Source organism: Manacus candei, unplaced genomic scaffold (assembly GCF_025592945.1).
Source record: "Manacus candei isolate 608988 ecotype Guabito, Panama unplaced genomic scaffold, ASM2559294v1 h1tg000018l, whole genome shotgun sequence".
Lineage (NCBI taxonomy): Eukaryota > Metazoa > Chordata > Aves > Passeriformes > Pipridae > Manacus > Manacus candei.
Window position 1 is genome coordinate 11485008 of NW_026138066.1, and position 21519 is coordinate 11506526.

The 21519-nt window shown below is 43.7% G+C and overlaps 1 protein-coding gene across 1 annotated transcript in view; it reads left to right on the top strand.

Annotated features, from left to right (window-relative positions):
• Positions 1–6715: 6715 nt before the first annotated feature.
• PAH (phenylalanine hydroxylase) overlaps positions 6716–21519 on the top strand; it is a 38541-nt gene continuing 23737 nt past the window's right edge. The window contains exons 1-3 of the mRNA XM_051785079.1: positions 6716–6870; positions 10752–10859; positions 21200–21383. Coding sequence (XP_051641039.1) covers positions 6829–6870; positions 10752–10859; positions 21200–21383 — 334 coding nt within the window. The 5' untranslated portion in view covers positions 6716–6828. The remainder of the gene's footprint in view (positions 6871–10751; positions 10860–21199; positions 21384–21519) is intronic.

Genomic DNA, 21519 nt, shown 5'->3' on the forward strand with positions numbered 1-21519 from the left:
TCTCTGTACCTTTCCACTCTGTAAACTCAGATGTGTATGCTCTCTAACCAAGTAACAAGAGCAGAGCCATGATATGACAGTGTCACCATGGGTAACATTATGGCTCTAGGAAGTCCCTGATAGGGAGAGTTAATCCCTGGTGCTCACACCAGCTCTAAAGTGTGGAAGGAGGGGACCTGCACAGTCCTGTTCAGGTTTCAACAGAAATGAGTGCAGAAGTAAGCCCTGCTCTGCTGCTGACCTCAATTACAGCAGGCTAGAGCTGTAGAAATCACTTCTCATCTGCCACTGGACCCCTGACCCTGGTTTTGCCCATGACTTAAACAGTGATGCACATGAGTTTAAGCAGCAACATTATACAGGAGAACCTTAATGTGCACCTGTTAGCTAGTATTTTAGTAATTTTTTAACATGGCAGCTTCTAATGCACGTGTGATGAGAAAGGTGAAGTAGTTCCATATGGTCTAACCTCTGACACGCTTATATTAGAGCCCTCTTCACTGGCCACTGAGTTTGACTTTTAGCCTATTGTCTAACTGCATGTGAAATGTTTCAAATTATTTTATTCTCTCTTAGGCAGGACAACCAAATCTAAGCAGGATAAAATGTTTGCTTTTATTTTCTGTTTAGGAAGATCTCCCTCTTCAGTTCCGAGTCTTCTGAATGGTTTGTTCAACATCCCTTGTCTGACGTCAGAATTGTCTTCGCTGGAAATAGTTGTTGCATTGCCAGCTCCAAGTTGTGACTTTGGGAAGCGGTAACAGAAAAATATTACAGCCCTGTAAACTATATGTATATTTAAGCCGTGTAATTATTCTGGAGCAGCCCACTTCCAGACCGTGTGGAAACACCACATAGGGACATTCTTGCCCTTTTTCCCTGAAATGGCAGAATGAGAGTGGAGTTTCTGGGTCCCTCCTTCTCTAGTCTCAGAGGGCTCTAAAAAAGACAAAACCCACGAGTTCCAGAGGTCGTGAAGTGTAACTCCCATGTAGTTTTGGCTCTGTGGTCCTGTACCTGCTTGTTTACCCCGGCTCCAGGTATATTTGTATGTAGGGAAGGATGGGGGGCAGAGCCTTTTCCTCCCTTGGCTAAGAAGGGTCCTTTTCCATCCATTGCCACCGGGGAACAAACTCAGTCCTCTGAGTTGTCTGAGGTAATACCAATCTTGCCAGCTCCCCTGTCTACTCACTGTGCAGAGTAAGGGGTCTGGGGCTGCCAGATTTAGAGATAAATATTGTTTCAAGGTCCCCCGCCTCCATCCACTCGTATGCACAGTCTTGCACCTGCACTTTGAAATTCTTAATTCTAACATAATGATAAATAGCCCTTCCCCTTTTCATTGGGCTTTTTTTTGTCTCTTTTTTTATGATTATTTTTTTCTAATCTTGAACTGTTGTTATTTTATAGTGACTTTTGTGTGTGCCTAAATCGTAGCCACACTCATGAGGTCTTTTGAAGTCCTTGCCTTTTTTTTTAAAAAAAAAAAACAACAACTTTGGTATGCCTTTTTTTTTCCCCCCCTCCACTTCTTTTCTTTTTTAAAGGCCATTTACGTTATGATTAAATGCTGTCTTGGAAAAGCAGAACGAAAGTCGTTAATCTATATAGATCTTCAAAGAATCGATACATTCGGGACTTCTGTAGGATTTGTTACACTCCATTTTGTTACAGTAGGCAGCTCGTCTGGATTTGGGCACATGTGTTTCTCTCCCTCCCCTCGCCCTCCCCCTCCCTTTTCCAGCTTCCCCCCCAAGAGTGAAAATAAAGTAAAAGGTCTTTCATGGTAAACAAAACCAGCTTATTCTCCACATAGAACACATGAATAGCTGGAAAAAAAACTTACAATAAATGGTGCATTTTTTTCTCTGCTGGGTATAGCATTCAAGATCAGTCCAGTATTCAAGAAGCAGTCCATTTTTTGCTCAGCAAGAGAGTTTAGAAAAGAAGCGTGGGGTCTATTCAAGGATCTTTTCCCCCTTCACAATTGCTGGGCTTTATGAAACCTATCTTCCATGCCTTGTCAGAGTATTTCTGGGGACCAATTAGTGCTTTGTTGCAAGGCTTCTTTGCTGAATCTTTGAGCAGCAAGAAAAAGCTCTCTTGAGTCTCCCCTTATTTTGACTATTTCAGTCATTACTCAGTGTAATAATTAATATGACAACTGGACGCTGAAGTTTGTATAGAAACACCTCGGCTGCAGGAGAGAGCGTGCAGTGGGTGGTAACAAGCTACAGATCAGACCGAGAAGCCACACACACAAGGAAAGGGGAAAAAAAAGGAGGGAGAGAGAATAATGAATGAAAAGAAAGAGAGAAAGAATAAAGATAAATAAATAGTTGGTGCAGCCCGAAGAAACATAATACAGACTTGTAAGAAAAAAAAAAAGGCACTTAGAAGGGGGGGAGGAGGGGCGACCCCAGGGAGGTAAACTTATTTTGAAACAGTTTTTATGTGAATATAATTTTCAAAACTTTGTTAGTTTCAGAAGTCAGGAAAGTTATTTTCTCCCGACGGTTGTTCTTTCGAGTAAGTAATTTTCAAGGAGCATGTGTTTACGCTTTTGCATACTTGATAAACTTTAACACCTCTTCCTAAGCGTCCCCTTATGGAAAGAAGAACTTAGAGCATTAAACCGTATTCGTGAGTAATTGTTGCCCATCCTGCCGAGGGTGGACGGAGACTGGTTCTCGGGATAGCAAGTTGTTCGAGTTTTCTTGGAGTTGTATCATCTACAAGAGGAATAAAGCCTGTGTTCCAAAGAAGAATTAAAAATGACGTTTGACCAGGGACACTGCTGAATTCTCCTCGAAAGGCGTCTTGGGATGAACACTCATCACTTTGCAGACATTTCTTGGCCTGCCAATTAGGGCATAATAAATAATTAGAGGTTTTAAGCATATTAGATACAGCTCATGCTAATGAGCTACATCAGGTCTTGTGCTAACCTGAAGTGACAGTTTGCATATAGGGCTGGGAAAAAAAAAAAAAAAAAAAAAAAGGAAAAAAAAAAGCTATCCGCCGAAGCAGCTTTTCCCCCGCGGCCCGGGCCCGCTCGCCTCTCCGCAGTTTCCGCGGGTTTCCCCGGCTGCTGCCGCCCGGCCCCCACCGCCTTCCGCGCCCGCGGAGCGGAGCCCTTCGCCCGCCGGCCCCGCCGGGTGGTCCCATTGTGCGGCCACGAGTCCCGCGTCCGTCACAGCCCCGGGGGATAAATCACACCGGGCTGTCCCCCCGCCTCCCCCCAGCGCCACTTCTTGGAGAGCTAAATTTTGGGACCTGGGGGTGTGTGGGGGGTGTTTGTTTCCGGCGCCTCCGAGGCGGCTGTCCGCCGTCGGGGGTGAGAGAGGGTTTGGGTGATGCCTGCCGCAGCCTGGGAGGCGGATCCTCCTCATTCCCCGGGGAGCGCAGGAGCGGGGACAGCCGAGGTCCCCCCGCTCCCGCCAGCGGTCTCTGCCGTGTGGACACAGTGCCACCTCCCGGCCACTGTCGCCCCGGAGGGAAGGAGCCAGGGGAAATCCTCCGGGGAGGGCATAGATGGGGTACATCCAAAAAGCATTAACCTTTTTGGCAGCCCGGGTCTGTAATGAGAGGGGACGTGGCCGGGCGGTTTTGCAGCCGCGATGCAGACTGGGGTGTGAGGACATTCAGGCTGTCTGGGGAGTAAAAGGAGAGCTACAGCACCCCGAGACATCTGGTAAACGCATACACGATATCGAAAGGGGGGCTGCCCCCTACCATGCTCACACACAAATCACCTGAGATACCCACGGATTCCTAATCTGGGAATGTTTCGTGAGCTTCTGTTTTCACTAGAAAATCTCCCCTCTCCCCCTTCCCCATTGCTCCCTCACATCGATTGGGACATTCTGAACCAGCAGGGAAAAGACAGATTGCGTCCTTGCACAGGAAGGGACATCCCTGCCCAGATAAGACTCACAGGTCTAGGGAAGCCACCACTCTGCAAATACTGGCTAATGGCAAAGGCAGGAAAGAGCAGTTTGAAAAGCAGCCAAAGTCCGTGGCCCTTTGAACTTGCGTTGTGCCGGCCAGGGGAGCCTGCCAACTTTCAGTGCAAAGAGCCCTGTTAGGCTGAGCAGCATATCCAGGAATGGGTGCATGTGGTGTGTTTGTGTGTGTGTGTGTGCAACCAAAGTGTGTGTTTCTGAGGGAAAATGTGTGTTTCTAGGTGAAAGCAATGTGGGACATCAGTGCATAGCTGCATATGGTTGAAAGGAGTGGGGTTGAATGATGCTGCAGCAAGAGCCCAGAGCAGGATTGGTGGACTCAAAGCCCAAGTGCTCACACAGGGGCCACCACAACTTGAAACCCAAGTGGGAATTCACAGTTAGCAATGTCATTGCAGGGGGATGAACCTGTGCTGGGTGTGCTGAACTGGTACTTCAAAGAGGACAGGGAAGCTCTAGCAATTTGGACTCTGAAATGGTCCAAGGTAACCAATTCTGATGCAATTACCTGTTCCTACTGGAACGGCACTGGTCACACACTCCCACACCCCTACACACACACACCTCTTTGCTCCAGAAGAAGAGAATTTGGGAATTCCTGTTGACAAGCAGGAGCTTTGCTTCCCTTAGCCAGTGCCTTTTGCTACCAGGCAGCCTCTGATAGTCCAGACAGATTAAACAGTGAACTGGTGGCTATACACTGGTGATACTATTATGACTATGTACCGAAAAGAGATAAGATTGCAACATAAGTAGAAAAAGCAGGGGGTAGAAGGAGGTAAAATAAATAGTTACAGTAAGTTGAGAGGAGCACTACTTTGCATACCTGATGTTTCACTTTTACTTGCCATTACCATCAGGTAGAGTGAACATACATAAGAAAAGGAATGGAAAAAAAAGGGGGAAAAAAGGCCAAAAGCATGTAGAAGCTACAGAGAAGTAAAAGAGATAGATTGAAAATTAGTGAGAAGAGAAGGAATAAAGAAAGAGGAAGGCACAAAAAAATGACAGAAAGAAGGGTTTATGATTTTGGATGCCACAGTTCCTTTGGCCAGCCAAAGGACATGCATTCGATTTTTTTTGAAATCTCACTGAAAAATATGCCAAGTAGGAAGCTTTCTCAGGGTGCTCTTCAGCATCCCTATAATGGATAAGACTGTGTCTCAAGCTGCACAAACACAGGACACAAAATATGGGCTACTGTAGTGAATTTACTGGCTGAGTAGTTAAAAACCAGTATTTTTTATACTGCTGGCAATTACTGAGGATAACCTCCCTTTCCCCTCCTGCTCCATCTTTCCTTGTCCCCTACTGCTCCCACAATGCCAACAGGGCCCAGTGTGTTATATGTGCTTCACATTTGGCTGTCTACCCTGACCTGCCAGCCCATACCATAGGCTTGCTGATCATTTCAGAAATTACCTTTCTACCCCTAAATGCAACTTCAGGATGTAAAAAGAAGCAGCTTTTCTGAAAAATGTAGATGTTTGCATCCAAAGAACTGAGTTACTTCAGATGCATGTTATACAGTGATAGTTTCAGTAAAATGGATTCTGACCCCACAGTCATGGGGTTCAACATGAGTTTGGACTAAGATCCCAAACTCTGCTCAGTTTCCCTACTGCAACACTGATTGGATTTAGCAGCTGTTGGATTTTGTAAGTACCAACAATTCACAGTAAGTCTTTTTTGGTGTTCACCAATCCGAGTTTACGCTGGTGCATGCAGTAGAACTTCCCTCAAGGCTAAAAGAACTCTGAAGAGAATTTATCTTCATTACAAAAATATAGCAAGATTACCTGCCTTGACATAGTTTGTTAGACTTGATCTTCCCAAATGACAAAATAGATGCTTGCCCAGCTACTTTATTTTTCCACCTGCTCTCCCATACCGGGGTACCACTTTCCAGTATTCCCTTTACACCTTTGGTGACTCTTTCTTAACCAAATCTGGGCTCTTTTGTATCAATACTTTACTAACGTTTTCTGAAATAATTTATGTCCCACACCCTGTCTCCCTTGTTGCTTTCCATGGCTTACGCTACATACAAGAGTACATACATCTGCTACATCCTGCTGCCCTAGAGCTCTGACCTAGTCTTTCCTTTTCCTTTTCTTCCTTTACCTTCTTCCCTTTCTTCATGTTCAGGGTCATATCCCAGTGTGAGGTTCATGCATCTAAATCCTATCTCATGCTTCCCTTACACTGGGTATCTCTTTCCAGTGTCTAATGAGTGATGTCTTCTGCTCTCTGACCTCCTGGAAGCACCCCAAAAAGCCCTATTAAAGGACAAATCCCTCAGCTGCTGTGCTGTGGCAGAGCCTAACGTGCCTGGCATTTGACATCCAATGAGCAGATCCTGGAGAACATCTGATGTCTGTTCAAGTAGAGAGACATCCAATGGGAAACCCACCTTAGGCTGAACACACACGCTGTAGTGGGAATGGATGGGCAGGAGGCTGAACTGAAAACGATGTGTTGAAGTGAAGAAATGAAAACAGCTGATGTTGATCAGCAGAAGGAAGACTGTTAATTCAGAGCATGCTGCTCGTCCACGTTGGGTGCAGATAGAAACAATATGCTGGAAAGCCGCTGTGCGCAGGCGTGGGACTCACAAGGGGTGGCCGGCGTGGAGCAGCTTGTTTGTGTGCCAGGGGTGGGTGGGGTGGGTGTGCAGGGAGAACGCCCCCTTGGCATGTTGTTCAGGGGAGGGAGCTGGGGAAGGGGAAGGGAGGGATGGTTTTGCCTTGCTTGCTCCACTTTAAATACCTTTGCACAGAGTTCTGTCCACTGCAGTTAGGTCAGAAAGCTCCACCTGCTGTAGTGAAGGGCCTCCCTGTGTGGGCATCGCTGCCTCTGAAACATGGACTCACAGCACTGCAAAATGAATGGTGACCCTTTCCAGGTAGGTGGTGGTGTCTGTGTGCCTGTTTTTTGCAGAGGGGTGCCTGTCTGCCTCAATCCTGTTTGCAAATCTTGTCCCCCACTCTCTGAGAGCCAGTTTGACCCAAGATGGGAGGAATTGACATGGATTGTTTTGGTGCTTTGTGGTGTCTGGTTGCCACTGTGCTCTCTTTGGGCAGCCCCCATCCTTGTCTGTTGTTAATTGTGCTCACAAAAGTGCAGTAAGAATGCAAATAAACATTGCAGAAGTATCCTTGCATACATGGCAAAGAGAAGAAGAAGCAGAAAAGACCAGCAGTTATTAGAAGTCTTAAACCTGTGTGATGAAAGAAAGCTGTCTTCTTCTGTTAAAGAAAACCAGATGAAGTTATGTGCCTTCTAGTGGAGCTATTTGTTAAATGTTGGGACTCTGATGTTCCCCTTTTTAATGTTTGCTGACTGACTTTGAACCTTTTGCTTTGGGAAATACAGGAAAGTCCTGAAGCCCATGCCCTGATTACAGGACTAAATGTTACTGCAGGGACAAGTGACATAACCTGAGGCCAGCATGGTTAATTATTAGGACCAAATTCGGCACGTATGTGTCCTATGCAATGCTCCTGAAGCCAGAGAAAAGCTGCACGAGATGTGCAAAAAAGGACTTCAATTTATACAAACCTTTTTAAGAGCTGCCAAGGAAGCCTGTTTTTCTACTGCTTTGTGTGCTAAGGCTGAACTCCCACAACAATTCTACAGGGTTTCACCTTGCTACTTATCCAAGTTGTGTAATTGCTTGGTCCCAAAAACATCTGTGGGAGATCAGCATTTAAATGCCTTAAGAAACCTGACTTGGAAAATAGTTCCATTTTCACAAGTAACTTAGGAATATTATTTCATTTGAAATTATTTTTCACTTTTTTCCCCTAGAATTTTGTATATCTAGTAAGTCTGGACTTTACAACACAGAGGTTAAAAATTTTGTGTCCCTGAAATTGCAAGAAAAACTTTCTCTGGCTTTAGCAGTGTTGGAATTCACTCTGAAGGGCTTTATCTAAACATCTCACAAATGGATTAGAAGGCTGACGAGATTATGTTGTTGAGCTCCAATACTGTCACAGGTGTCAGAACAGCAATATCAATCTATGTGCAGAGTGGTTAACTAAAAATGAAGATTTGCACGGTGCTCAGGTAAGCCTGTCCTTACATCTACACATCACTTATCTTTGCGATTGTACTGGGTCCAGGAATGGTTGTTCATGCTCATCAAATGATTCTTATTTTACTGGAATAAGAAAGGATCTAGAAGAAAATTAGAGCTTAATTTATTCCATTCTACATTTGTATAGGTGTTGTTTGATATTGTCCTCAGTGTATATTGATGGACATTGCCTCTATATGTATTGATAAGAACTGGGTACCAGGAAAACAATAATTTCAGTTTTCTTTCCCTTTGAAATTAAAGCAAAGAAAGTCTGTCTGTGGGCAGACTCAGGCATGAACTGATGCTTGTAAAAAGACCTTCCAGTGAACTGAGTGCATATGCAGATGGGCGAGAAGTTAAGGAAGTATGATGTTGTTTACAGTGGTGGTGCCCACTCTCACTGCAGTGTGTCTTTCTTTTGAGCACCAATTTAAATCAATTTACAAGAGTGGGAAAATGACTGAGGATGGATTAAAAGCAGCTGATCTCAACACATCATGACTAGTGGCCAATGAGTTTTTTAAGGCATTTTTGTGTAATCTTATCGTATAAAGAGATCAATTATCATCAGAATTACCTTGCAGGACTTAAACCTTGCATTATATCCCCTGCAAGTATCCAAACCACAAATTCTTCGTTTGTCAAGTCAATCTGTCGTATGAGTTGGTCCTCACAGCATGACTTGGCAAGAGTACTTTAAATATATAACTGCATGTCTTTTAAAACGGTTTCATTTCAGACCATGAAAACTAAATTCTCGATCCATCGGGCAGACACTAGTGTGTAGCGCAGTTTTGGCTTTGCTGCGTGAAAACAGAAGGACAAAGCAACGCACAGACAGTATTTAAAATGACAGTTTTGGTTACACTATCATAAAATTTCTGTACTAAAGACATTTGGTTTGACTTTTGCCAGACTCCTGTCATTGTTTTCCCTTGTGGTTGCTTGAGGTGTAAATGGGTTTCATTAGCCAGCTGACACATCACTTCCAGCTGCTTTTCCTCTTGGTCCTCATCATGTAAGAGCTGGGCTGACTCCCTGGCTGGGTGAGGATCCAGGAGACACAGAGATGCTGTGGTGTCACAGCTGAACAGATGGAAATCTTCCTTCCGGTGCGTAAAGCCAGTACTTCTACTATGGTTCCCAATAGAAGTTCCCCGTAAAGGTAAAAAACATTTGGAAAACCTTTGCAGCCTCTGGAAATACAGCCAGATAGAAAAATGTGTTGCCAGTCTCTGGAAATAAAATCTCAGGTTAGCAGCAGCCTTGGAGACAGCCTGAAGAATCAGCAATTATGTACTTTACAAAAGAAGGCAGTTCTTCATAGCTCTGGAAATGTAGTCCCACCAAGAACTTGATGTCTTCAGGGCAACTGGATTTGCTTATTAATTTGTCTTCTACAAAGGCTATTTTTTCTGAGGACAATATTTGGGAATTGAGACTCTTTACACTCTGATTTATATGTTCAATTAAGCAATAGCTATAACGAGGACAGGCTCTGACGGAAAATATGGATCTTCATAAAGTAAAATTGACTGGGTACCTTGAAACAAGTTTTGGCCCAGGCCTTGTTACACCAGGACCCATCTGTGTTGCAGATGTCTGGTGTGATCTTTGAAATACCCATCAGGGGCAATTTGCCCAAGGCCAGTAGAAGTTAAAAAGAAATGAAACAAATCAGCAAATAAGACATTAATGTGACTCCCAAAAGTTTGTTATGGTTGTGCATCAAATTTACTCTGACATCAGAAAAATTAATTGATTCTTGAAATCTCAGCAGGCCATGTCAAGTACCCAGATAGTTTTGAAAATCTGGCTCCACTCTAGGATTCAATTTTCTATTTCTTAAGTGATGAAATAACTCTTCCCTACTTAACAGGGCTTTTGTGAAAAGAAACACATGTACTGAGGCATGCAAAGACATTCTAGTAATGAGAACCATGAAAATAGTTAAAATAAACATTCTTTCTTGAGAACACTGGAAATTGCCTTTTGGAATTTCCAGAGCTGAAAATCAATAAGAGAAACAGAACAAACATAAATGAAAACACATCTTGACTTAACTGAGTCTTTACTGACTGTGGGATTTAGGGAAGATTTAAATGTTTGCTCCAATATTTATTCCTTTTTTGTTTCTTTTACTTTCTTTGTTTGATGTCATTATCTTGTTTTTAAATCACCTTCTATATACCTCTTGTGCATATGTCCTCTCCCTGGGGATACCTGGAAGGTACAAAGAGAAATGAAATGAATCATAGATCATGGTCTGCACCTCTGCACAGAGCTTGTCTACATTGCTCCACTTAATCCTGAGTGTTAATGAAAACAAAGCCTGACGGAAGGACTTTGCACTGTAGCTGAAACCAAAGTGCAGTAATGTTTCCTGTCATCCCTGAGCTTGATATACATGACAGGTGAAGCCAGGTAGAGATGATATTGGGTTATTTTCATGTCCTTTTTAACTGCCTTGCTCCCACAAGGACCCAAGTTTGAGAGAAGGGATTTGTGTCTCTACCATCATGAATTGGAGCAGCCCCAGAGCTGCTCTACTTCTGGCATCAAAGCTACCTTGATTCCCACTGAAAGCTATTGTATATCCTCTTTACATTGCTGATGAAGTGCAAAAAGGAAATGGAGAAAAGTAAAACTGACTCCCAGTGTAAATCTTTTCTGTTTGTGTGTTTTCTTTTCTGTCCTTTCAGGAATCTATGTACATTGAAGAGTCCCAAAATAAAAACGGTGTGATTTCTTTGATTTTCTCTCTGAAAGAAGAAGTTGGGGCATTGGCTAAAGTCCTGCGCACATTTGAGGTAAATATTTTCCTTCAGGAAACCTGACTAGGTCTTTACAATTCTGTGTTACAGTAACATTTTTTCAGGGTATTTGAGATCACATTTGTTATTCTATTTCATTGCCATCATGGGGAAAAGCAGCATGCATTTCTTTTCCGGGCTTACAATCCCTTAAAGTCTTGGAGCAGAAGTAGCCTTTTTAAGTTAAAATTTGATTTCAAACTTCTAAATTAAAACCTCTACCTTTGACGTGAGAGTGGAAAAAATGCTTTTTTTTCACTTAAGAAGGAAATATTCCACTGTAACTGCTTGAGTAAGAGATAGGAGTGAATTGGCCATGACCTAAGATTGACTTATAATCAAATAATTGGCCTTATAACTTATAAGGCAAATATAACATGCATGTGAGCCATGTGACTCGCACTACATGTTGCATGAAGCATTTCTACTGGGGGCAGCTACTGTCCCCCTGGCTCTTGTCCACCTCAGCAAATATCTGATATAAATAAACCCACCATCTCCCACCTGTGAGAAGTACCTGTATTTCTACAAAGTTAGTAGAGGGTACCTGCAAAATAGCATCAAAATTACAGTACTTTGTTTACACCAAAGAGATTTAACTTGTACTGACTGATTTGGGAAGCTTTTGGGGAAACAAGGAGTCATTTACCTTTCAGGACATTGTGTGCCTATTTATTCTTGTAGAAATATTTCCCAGATGTCACAAATGCTGTTTAAAAAGCATGAAATCCCTGCAATTCACGATGATTGTGTTGCAACACACACAGCTGTGTACTCTGTGCTCCCAAACAAATACACTGTTATATCGGTTCTGTGGCTTTTTTTTTTTTTTTTTAGATCCTCATATAATATTTGTGCCTGAAAACAGCAATTTCTCTAGAACACTGTAAGAAGGTGTGGGTTGCTTATTTTCCATTCATAAATTGAATTTACTAGGAAATGAAAGATTTGTGTGTTATTGGTACAAAGGAAAAATAATTATAAGTTATAGGACATATTTGATTCATTAGGATGAAAGGAAATTCATGCCACTGACAGCAGAGCTAGTCTAAATCTGTGAATTAACCACTGTAATACAGTCCTGTAAAATGTCTGTATGTCAATGATGTGCATGTCTGTAAGTGAATTAAGAGACTGTTGATATTTGCTTATTAAATGCATTACTGTCTAATAACAAAATTACTGTCAGCTCTAAAGAAAAATCTGTAGGAGAGCTAGTATAAAAAAGAGAGAAGTAGGCAGTTCTTGGACATGACTTTTCTTGCCCCAAAGCAGATACCTAGACTGTCTGAGTCATGTTTTTTCTCGGTGACCCTGATGGAAACTGAGGAGTTGGTACTCAGCTAAAGGTGTCTGCACTGTTTGCTGGGTGGTTTTCCATCCCAATGAAGCTAACTCTTTCTGTGCTGACTTTTAGTCTCCTCTAGCACCAGGGGTTGACAAGAGACCTGTACATATGTGCTCTTATATCAGTTTTACATGCTGTTGACAATGTAGTGGAGAAGTGGATGCGAGGCTGGAACAAAGGGATTTAATGGTGCAAGCCTGACCTGCCACTTCAGCTCCTCAGGGCTGCTGTTAGTGAATTCCTGCTGTGTAAACCAGAGCGGCCCTTGGGCTGTTCTAACTCAGTTCAAAGAACCTCACCCTCTGCGCAGTGGTGTAAGACATACACATGCACAGGGTAACCTCCACCCTTTTCCACCTGGCCCATAACTACAGTGCCTCAGAGACACAGACTTTGTGCTCAGTGACATCCATAGCAGAGACAGGGAAAGCTGTAACAGGCAGATGAAGAGTAGGAACAAGAAGGAAGAGCTTGAGAGAATTTTTTTGTCTTGTACTCCTTCACTGCTTAATAACATCAATTGTGAGGTGCTGTGGGAGTTCAGACTCTCTGTTGGTGGGCTCCTCTGAGCAGGGAGATATCTAGCCTTGTCCCCAGGTTTCTGTCACCAGCTTATTTGCTGGCCTGAGGAAATGCAGTGGGTTTGTCCCAGGGGGACATCACAAGGAGAAGATGTGAGGACGGCTGCTGTCTGTCATTGCTTCATGCAACCACATGAAGTAGGAAACAAGGAAAACAAAAAAGCCACAAAATATGATCAGGCTGTTCCCTGGAGCAGATGTGGCTCTGCAACTGTTGACTCCCATGGAGGGGGTCCACACCTTGTGCAGATGCTGGTACCGATGACCATGTGTGGTCAGAGACCGTCTGTTCCTTGCTGGGGCTGGGATCTGCCCAGGCTGCTGAGGTCTCTCTGGGCACTCATTCATGGGAAGGCAGGCAGAGAGCACAGCTACACTCTTTCCTTCTCCCAGCTCAGATTTGAGAGTGATTGAGACAGTGCCTCCAGCACTGGCTTTGAGGATTTTGCCTCTTCTTGAACCAATTTATAAAACTACCCTGGGACATGAAGGGGGGAGAAGGTGGGTTGAGTGAGCTGTAAATATGAAAGACTTGAAAATAAACCCTCTCTCATGGGGAAGGAAGCATGGAAGCAAGATCCAGACTGAGATACAGGGAATTGAGGGGATACCTAAAGAAAGGAGAGATCTTGAGGTGCCATCAGCACATGGACTGCCTTTCTGAAAAGGTGGTGTCTATGTGGACCTAGGGAGGTTCATCTTCTCCTTGGTTTAAGAGCTGAAGAAAAGAATTCTGTTATTTTTGGTGGACTGTCCAGTCACTCTTGAGTCCCTTCTTGAGATGCAGAAGCAGCTTTTCACTCCCAGGTTCACATCCTGCCCATGTTCTACTTCTGTGTTGGGGTGAAACTTGGCCAGATTTTAGCCCCTGTCACAGCTTGTTCTACACAGGCAGCAAGAGCCCAAAGGAGCTGTGGTGTGTTCTAGCCTCAGTCTGCCCCTAGATATCATGAGGTCCAGGACTGCTGGCTCATCAAGCATCACGACTATTTCCCAGTCCAGATGTAAAGTGGATTTATCCAAGTCACATCACTCGGGGAAGGAAGTAGTGTCCAAACACAGCCCAGCTGAACTGGATAAGTCCCCATTGTGGAGGCAAGGAGGAACTGAAGGTAGGGGAGCCTCATTCAGATAGGGCAAGGCCAATGGCTCCAGAGTGCTCATGGCACAGAATTGTGTCCTTTAACTGAGACACTAAGTTTAAGAGAATATCAATATGTTTTGTGGAAACAGTAATGTTTGTCCTACTAAAATGTCCCTCAGGTTTTCTCATGCAGTTGACAGAGCTCACTCTCACATATGATTTTTTGCTCAAAGACCCAAACTCTAGTTTTCTGTTCGAGTCCCAGTTGCACACAAGTATAGCTACAGTAACAACTGTTGTTTTTCCTATGTAGATTGAAGGCTTTTTTTCCTGAGGAATCTCCTCTGTATGCTCAGCTCCTTATGTCTGCTGTCTGAATGTCCAAAATGTACTTGATTGTTTCTACTTTTTTCTCATGTTTGTTCTCAATTCATATTCTCTTTTATGCATTTCAGAGTTAGGTCAATGCACAATGTCCAAAAAGGGCAAACAGTCTGCATAGAAGAAGGACAGTCACATATTTAAAGAAAGACTATATGCTGAAAGCATTTCTGTCTCTAAAAGCAAACACAGACTATGTCTATGGAAGAGTTTAACAACCATTTTGAGCAGGTGAGGAGTCCTTTCCCAGTCTCACACTCTAACAAAAACCAGCACTCGGGAAGACCCCTCCAAACACAAGACCTCAGCAGGCACCTAAGTTTTTCTGACCCCTAGTTCTTGCCCACTCTCTGGTTTACAAATCCTTGCCTGACTGCATGAATCTGTTCCTCCCGGACTGCTCTGTGGCACTGCTGACAGTACAGTCTCTGCGGTCTCTTCACCTTTCCTGTGGAAAGACATGTCTGCAGGACCAGACTCTCACTCTGACATGCTGTAACACAATATCAGCTCAATCATGCCCTGCAATAAGCAGATTTTTAAAACTGAATCCACTTTGCTTCCATGCTAGATGCTCTGTTTCTATACTGGGATGTGACAAACATTCACTTTTTGCTTAACAAACCTAATTATTTTGCACTTGAAAAGCCTATTTGTCCATAACATTTATCTGTTCCAGCATGCACGCAGCTTCCTTATGGGCTCTGCTGGGGCAACGCCTGAGTCCTCATTACAGGCTTGAGAGTTACAGCATTAACCCACCAGCAGGGTGTTTACAACAACATATTTTAATAGGGTCTGCTATACACCTGTTTGGTGCAGCCATGTGCTGCTTATTTGTGTCATGCTGTTACAGAAGATGATAGCTAGGAAGCCTTGAATAAATACCTTAGCCTGAAACAGAACATCACACATAGATAATATATCATGCTTAAAATAAGGAAGATAGAAGGGCCATTGTGAATTTATGTTTCTTTTTTGATTCACATCAAAAACTTACGGAGTAAAAGTGAAGGTCAAGAAAAGACAGAAATCTTCCATGTTTCTTGTTGAAACTGAAAAAGCAAACCTGATCATTTTGGATTAACCCTTGGTAGAAATGCTTTTTTCTCTGTAGTGATAAAAGCCTATTGAAATCAAGATCCCTTTTTCCATTCCGAAAGAAAAAAAAGTGAAGAAAAAAAAAGTTGTTCTTCCTAAAATATTGGCCTTTCCTTTGTTAAATTCATCATTAAAAATATCAGAAATAGACATTTCCATATGTAAAAAGGATTGCTTTCAGTCTTATTTGCAGATTTTCCACATGAATTTGTGAATACATTAATCTTCTCTTAAGTTCTTTTTCTGATAGAAAAAGTAGCGGGAGATCATCAGCTATGTTAAGTGGCAAACATTGGACTACAATACAAGTTTGCTCAACTCATTCTCAGAGAGGAGCCTTCTATCTTTTCTTCACTGATTGGACCTTCTCAAGTACAGAGCAGGACTCCAGGTAGGAGGTCCAGCCATCTGTGGTTAGGGCTGTAGTTTAGAAGCAGCCCCACTGATTTGCACGAAGTACTCCTGTTCCCAGAGTAAGTTACTGTTTCACAGGAGTAAGAGTGCTCCATGGGAGGACAGGATGGGAATAACAGGCTGTGCTAAATGAGACTGCACTTCAAGAGCCAGCAGAGATGACTCTGCTCTTTTTCTGTTTAGGAACTTCACTAAACAGAAAGTCCAACGTGACTGTTATCTCTTTGTCTCTTGGGAAGGTATTGCCTCTGCAGTGGTTTGGGTTGTTTCCAAATCAGGGGAAGAGAGCAGTCACTTTGGCCAGAGGGTGTGTTGGAAGTATCTACAATGATAGGTGAACAGGCCAGGCATGCCCCTACCACGAGACCTGTTTTTTCATTATATTGTACATATGCACAGCTACGATCATTTTATTACACTGCTCCAAAGGCTGGTCCTCAGTCTTATCTCTCCTCTTCCTGGGGGCAGGAGATCAGGACTTCTTGATCTAGCAAACCAATGTGAGTTTAAAGAGAGGAGTGCCCTCTTAGTAAGTGCATGTGCAGTGCCACATGTTTTTGGTTTGTCCTGCTCCATGTGTTTTGTAGCTAGATTGTGCTGAAAGCCTCATGCCAAACTTCAGGGTTGGAACAGAAGTGCTAAGTGATGGACACCAGGGGCTGCTCCAGGGCCAGCTGCCTTCTGGAGCTGTTTGCTGGCAGGGACCTGCTCTGGGTCACTGCCTCCACAAGCTTGGAAGGAAGACCCTAGCAGATGTGAAGACTATGGAGAAGTGCTGTCTTCATCTGAGAAGCAGCCCCTTGGGCAGTAAAGCTGAACCAGATGGTTGCCTTTGGCTTCACTTTGGGAATTCACAGCTGAAGGCATCACTACAATTTCCTAAGTGCCCTGATCTTCTGTGAAAATTAGGCACTGAGCTTCTACTTGTGCTTCTGAAAGTGTCCTCCTCCAGAAAACCCTGAACTACCCCATGGTAAGGGTTAAAAGAATGTCACCTTTTTCTTGGTACCAGAAAGTACCAGCAAGTCCTTGTTTTGGGAAATTTCACCCAAATTCTCACTGAATGTTGATTAGCGGCACCACAGTGTTGTCAACAGTTCTTCATCTGGTAACAACATGGGGTTTCCTGATGAAACCAAACCTAATTAATGGCAACAGTCATGAAAACAAGCTACAGCTGGACTTAACAGCTGTATTTAGTTTTAGAACCATGTACAGGAGCATTTAGTAATGGATTAACAGAAGGACATATAAATGGCATGGAAATTAGTAGCCCATAACTTTCCCAAAGAGGATCCATCCCTACTGAAAGCTTTCCCAAGTAGCTATGAAAACACAATTTTCCTTTTCCAATACCTGGTCATTAAACTTTCTGAGGGTGTGACTAAATTCTCTCATGAAGTGACCTCTGCAAGACTGCCTATGTAGTGTAACACCAGGCTGGTTTTATCCTACTGGTGTGGGGCAGCTGCAGTGTAGAAGATGCTCAGTTAGAATGGCATTACTGGAATAACCTGGGGAAGGGGCTGGAGCTGCTTCACAGCCTCTGAGAGGGAACCAAGGCTGAGATGCAGCACTGTGAGGTAAGGCAGCTATGGGCAATCTCCCCCCTGCATCCACCATTGTCCATGTTGTAATTTGATTTCTGTATCACTGTCCCCTTCTAACTTGCTTAGAACTAAGTTCTAACTTGATTTTTGAGCTCTGAGAATGTGTCTTGAGACTTCTTTCTATAATCTCAATCCATAGGCTCTCGTGATTCCTACCAGCTCTAAAATAGGAAAGGCAGAAGAGACCAGTGTTACTAGTTCAGATGTGAATCCAGCCTCAAACATATGACATCCCAGATCTTCCAAAACCAGTTAGGTTAGGAATTAGGTTCCAGCAGGAAAAAATAGCTCAGAAAACTGGAAGAACTTTTATTAGCTGACTTTCTCAGGTAGCCATTTATCTCCAGAAGCTGGAGCTTTAAATAAAGCATCAACTACTGCGAGAAACCTGATGCAATTGCAAGATTTGCCAATATCAAGGATACAAAAAAGTTCTGAACAATGTGAAATTATGAAGATTAAACACTAGATGGAGTAGTTGGACTAGAATGAAACTGCGATTTGTAAAACAACTCTAGTAACAGTCACTGTAAATATTTTGAAATCAAGGGCTTAGTAGCAAGGCACAGCATATGAGAACACATTTCTCCAAGAGTGCCAGTTCAGGGAGTTGGACGTACGCTGCCAAATTCTTGCTCTGAAAACAGTCACCAGAAGGGTTCTCCCTTCAGCTTCTTCTGTTGTGAGGTCCTGAAGCCTTGGCAAAAAGAGGTAGCAGGTTGGCTCTGCACATTGTTGAGTGGCAGATATCCCTCAAATAAATAGCAAAGCAGCTTGACACTCTGCATGAAGACATCGGCTTATCTCAGGTGTAACAAAGGAGGTCACTCTCTCCATGAGCTACTTCCTACCTGTCTTCCTTTTCCCCCCTTTTTCCCACTGTCTTAGGTTGCAGTCATAGTTTGAGAGACATTAGTGGTTCTGCTGCCGCAAGCATACCTTGTGCCTGCCCTGCAGCTTCTCTCTTCATTCCCAATCTCTGCATCATTCCCTTAATTTTGTGGTCATTGCTGCCTGTGCAACTGCTCACTGAGCCAGGTTAGAGAGCTGGTACAGAGGAAAAGTCATCTGGTCAAAACCAAAAAAGGGATACAGGTATCTTCAGTCTGGAGAAGAGAAGGTGCTGGGGTGAACTTATTGTGGTCTTTCAGTACTTAAAGGGGACCTATAAGAAAGATGGGGACAGACCGTTTAGCAAGGCCTTTTGCGATGGGATATGGAATAAAGTTTTAAACTAAAAGAGGGTAGATTCAGACTAGACATAAGGAAGACACTTTTTACCATGAGGAGGGTGAGACGCCAGCGTGGTTTGCCCAGAGAGGTGGTGGATGCCTCATCCCTGGAAAGATTCAAGGCCAGCTTGAATAGGGCTCTGAGCAATCTGATGTAGCTGAAGATGCCCTTGCTCACTGCAGAGGGGTTGGACTAGGTGGCCTTTAAATGTCCCTTCCAACCCAAACTATTCTATGGGTCTGTGATTCTATGATCTCTCAAACAGCTCTGCTGTCTCTGGGGGAGGGATGTTGAGGCAGGGATGAACAATTGTGGGTGGAGGAGGGAAGCAGGGAATAACACTCACTGAAGAGAGGTCCATGTTATCACAGCTCTGCAAGATGTAGAAAGCCTAGTCAGAGCTTAGGACCCCATTTCACTGTGAATCTACACAGAGACAGAATACAACACCCCTACACGTCAGTGCAAAGTGAAAGTAAAGCAACACCTCAGTGTGCCTGTGACGAGCCTTTGGCAGGCGGAGGTTTTGCAACCACTCTCCACCTCTCTGAGTGTCTGTGCAGAGCAGCTAAATGCCCCAAGCTCCAGGTGCCAGACCATACTGCTGCACTGCTCCACACAGCATGGCCATGGTGGAGGGGCCGGCAGCCCCCTGCGCCTGCTCTCTGTCAGAAACTCCCAGTGCCTCACCAAGCAGAGGGTACAATGTGCAGTCTGTTTGTGAAATGGGGCTTTGGAGGCCTAAAACAAATTGTCCTCGGGGCCAAGGACAGTGGCGGCCATTCTCCCTCCCAGGCGGTCCCTTGGGGAGGGATTCACCCCCATCATCTCTCTAGGGCAGCGGCTGGTGAATGCGCTTTTGACCTTTTCAACTTATTGTATTGGTATCTAGCCAAACAATTTAAGTTCATCTGTAGCGTGCAATGCTCAGGAAACAGAGGAATTACATGCATGTTTCCTACCAAGGAATAAACTGCCTTTTGTGGTGGAATAAATGAGGCATTTGCCGCTGATGGCCAGATGCCCTCCTGCGCTGTGCAAGCACTGAGAGGAGCGAAGAAAACCTTAAAGGATTTGAGAGGCTCAAAAAGAGGGACGTAGAGATAAAAAAGGTTCCCTCTTTCTTCCTTGTAGGTCACAAGTAGATCCTCACAGTGTTACTTCACAGATGAAATCCTGACCTCTCTGCAGCAGGGGGTTGACATTGACACCACCAGGGCCATCACTTCACCCCATGTAGTTTGGGGTGTTCTTTAGCTTGAAAGAAGCAAAACAAAAGCTTCTCCAGGGCTGCTGAGCACCATGTGTCACCTCTTCTGACTCTTCCGTGGTAATGATTCTATGATTCTGTGATCTTCAGGCCCAGATTTCCTCCAGGGATATGTATATTCCTCTCGGGGCACAGAAGCCCAGGCCTGACCCTATCATTCCATGTCTTCAGCTTCAGTGTGAGACTGACAGGATGGTTGGTTGGCAAAGTGAGTGCCCACTGAAACCTGTTTAAAAGGTTTTTCTCAAAAAAAAAAAAAGAAAGTGCAATATTTTCATATTCAAATTACAGTGCTCAGGAAAACATTTGAGTTCAGCTAAACTGAGGTAGATTGTCCCACACTTTTGCTTAAGTGACTGGAAAAATAGGATTTTTAGCTACTTATTGCTCACACAGCAGCATGGTGGCATGTCTGAGTTTAGGTTCCCATTCTCTATAGTCATCAAGACTATACTTGCCAATGAACTCTTTCTTCAGAGCTAGAGGACACTGCTGATGGTCAGACAGAATTCCAATTTCCAAACTAAAGAAAATATTTTCTGTGATTAGATCCTGGAGCAGTACCAGAGATACTGAGGAGTCTCAAAACTTGACTGGACACAGCCCTGAGCAATCTACTCTAGCAGAACCTGCCTGAGCAATCTGTAGGACTAGCTGATCTCCAGAGGTCCCATCCAACCTCAGCAACTCTGTGATTCTGTGACTTAAAACACCTATGTTTTTATTTGCACAAACGTCGGCTGCCTTTTTTTTTTGGTGCAGATCCATGATCCCTGTTGGATCCCTGCCCAACAGCTGCTCACAGCCTTGGAAATTGTGCAGGTGGCTTTGCAGGTGACTGTGCAGTGGTTTGGCAGAAGCTTATCTCACAGGGTGCACAGCTGCTTGCTTTTCCAGTCTTCTTTCAAGATGCTCCTAAATACAGCATTTAGTTTCTCACAAGAGGGTACTCTACAGGTGGAATGCCTGCTTCCTGTGTTGATCCTTGGGAAATGTCCTTGTCGACACAGACAGGCTCTCATTATGTACTTGAGGTACTGGAGTCACCATTTACAATACAAAACCTGTTTACAACTTGTATCCTGCTTTCACCTTCTTCTAACCTTTATGAGGGTGAATCCCACATTTCATTCTTCCTTTTTGTCTCTCTCTCTGTTGTGAAAATCTTCAGTTCAGTAGCCCCAAGAGGTAAGTGTCTACTTTTGAATTATTTGGATTGTATAGTATGGTTTGTTGACTGATACGTGTTTATCTAACCTTTATGTCATATTCCTCCTCCCAAATCCTGTGGCAATAAAATTTCTTTTTCTCATAGGAAAAAGGTATAAACTTGACCCATATTGAGTCCCGACCTTCCCGTCTCAACAAAGATGAGTATGAGTTCTTCATTAACTTGGAAGGCAAGAATATCCCAGCACTGGATAAGATCATCAAGTCCTTGAGAAGTGATATTGGAGCAACAGTCCATGAGCTTTCACGAACAAAGAAGAAGGACACTGGTAAGGATACACTGACAAGGTTAACACTGACAAGGAATATTTGTGTCACATCCTGAAATTACTTATTTTTCCCGTAGTAAAGGAGATCCTCTTGGATCTTTGTGGCTACATTTCCCTGTCTCTGCCTATTTTGCCT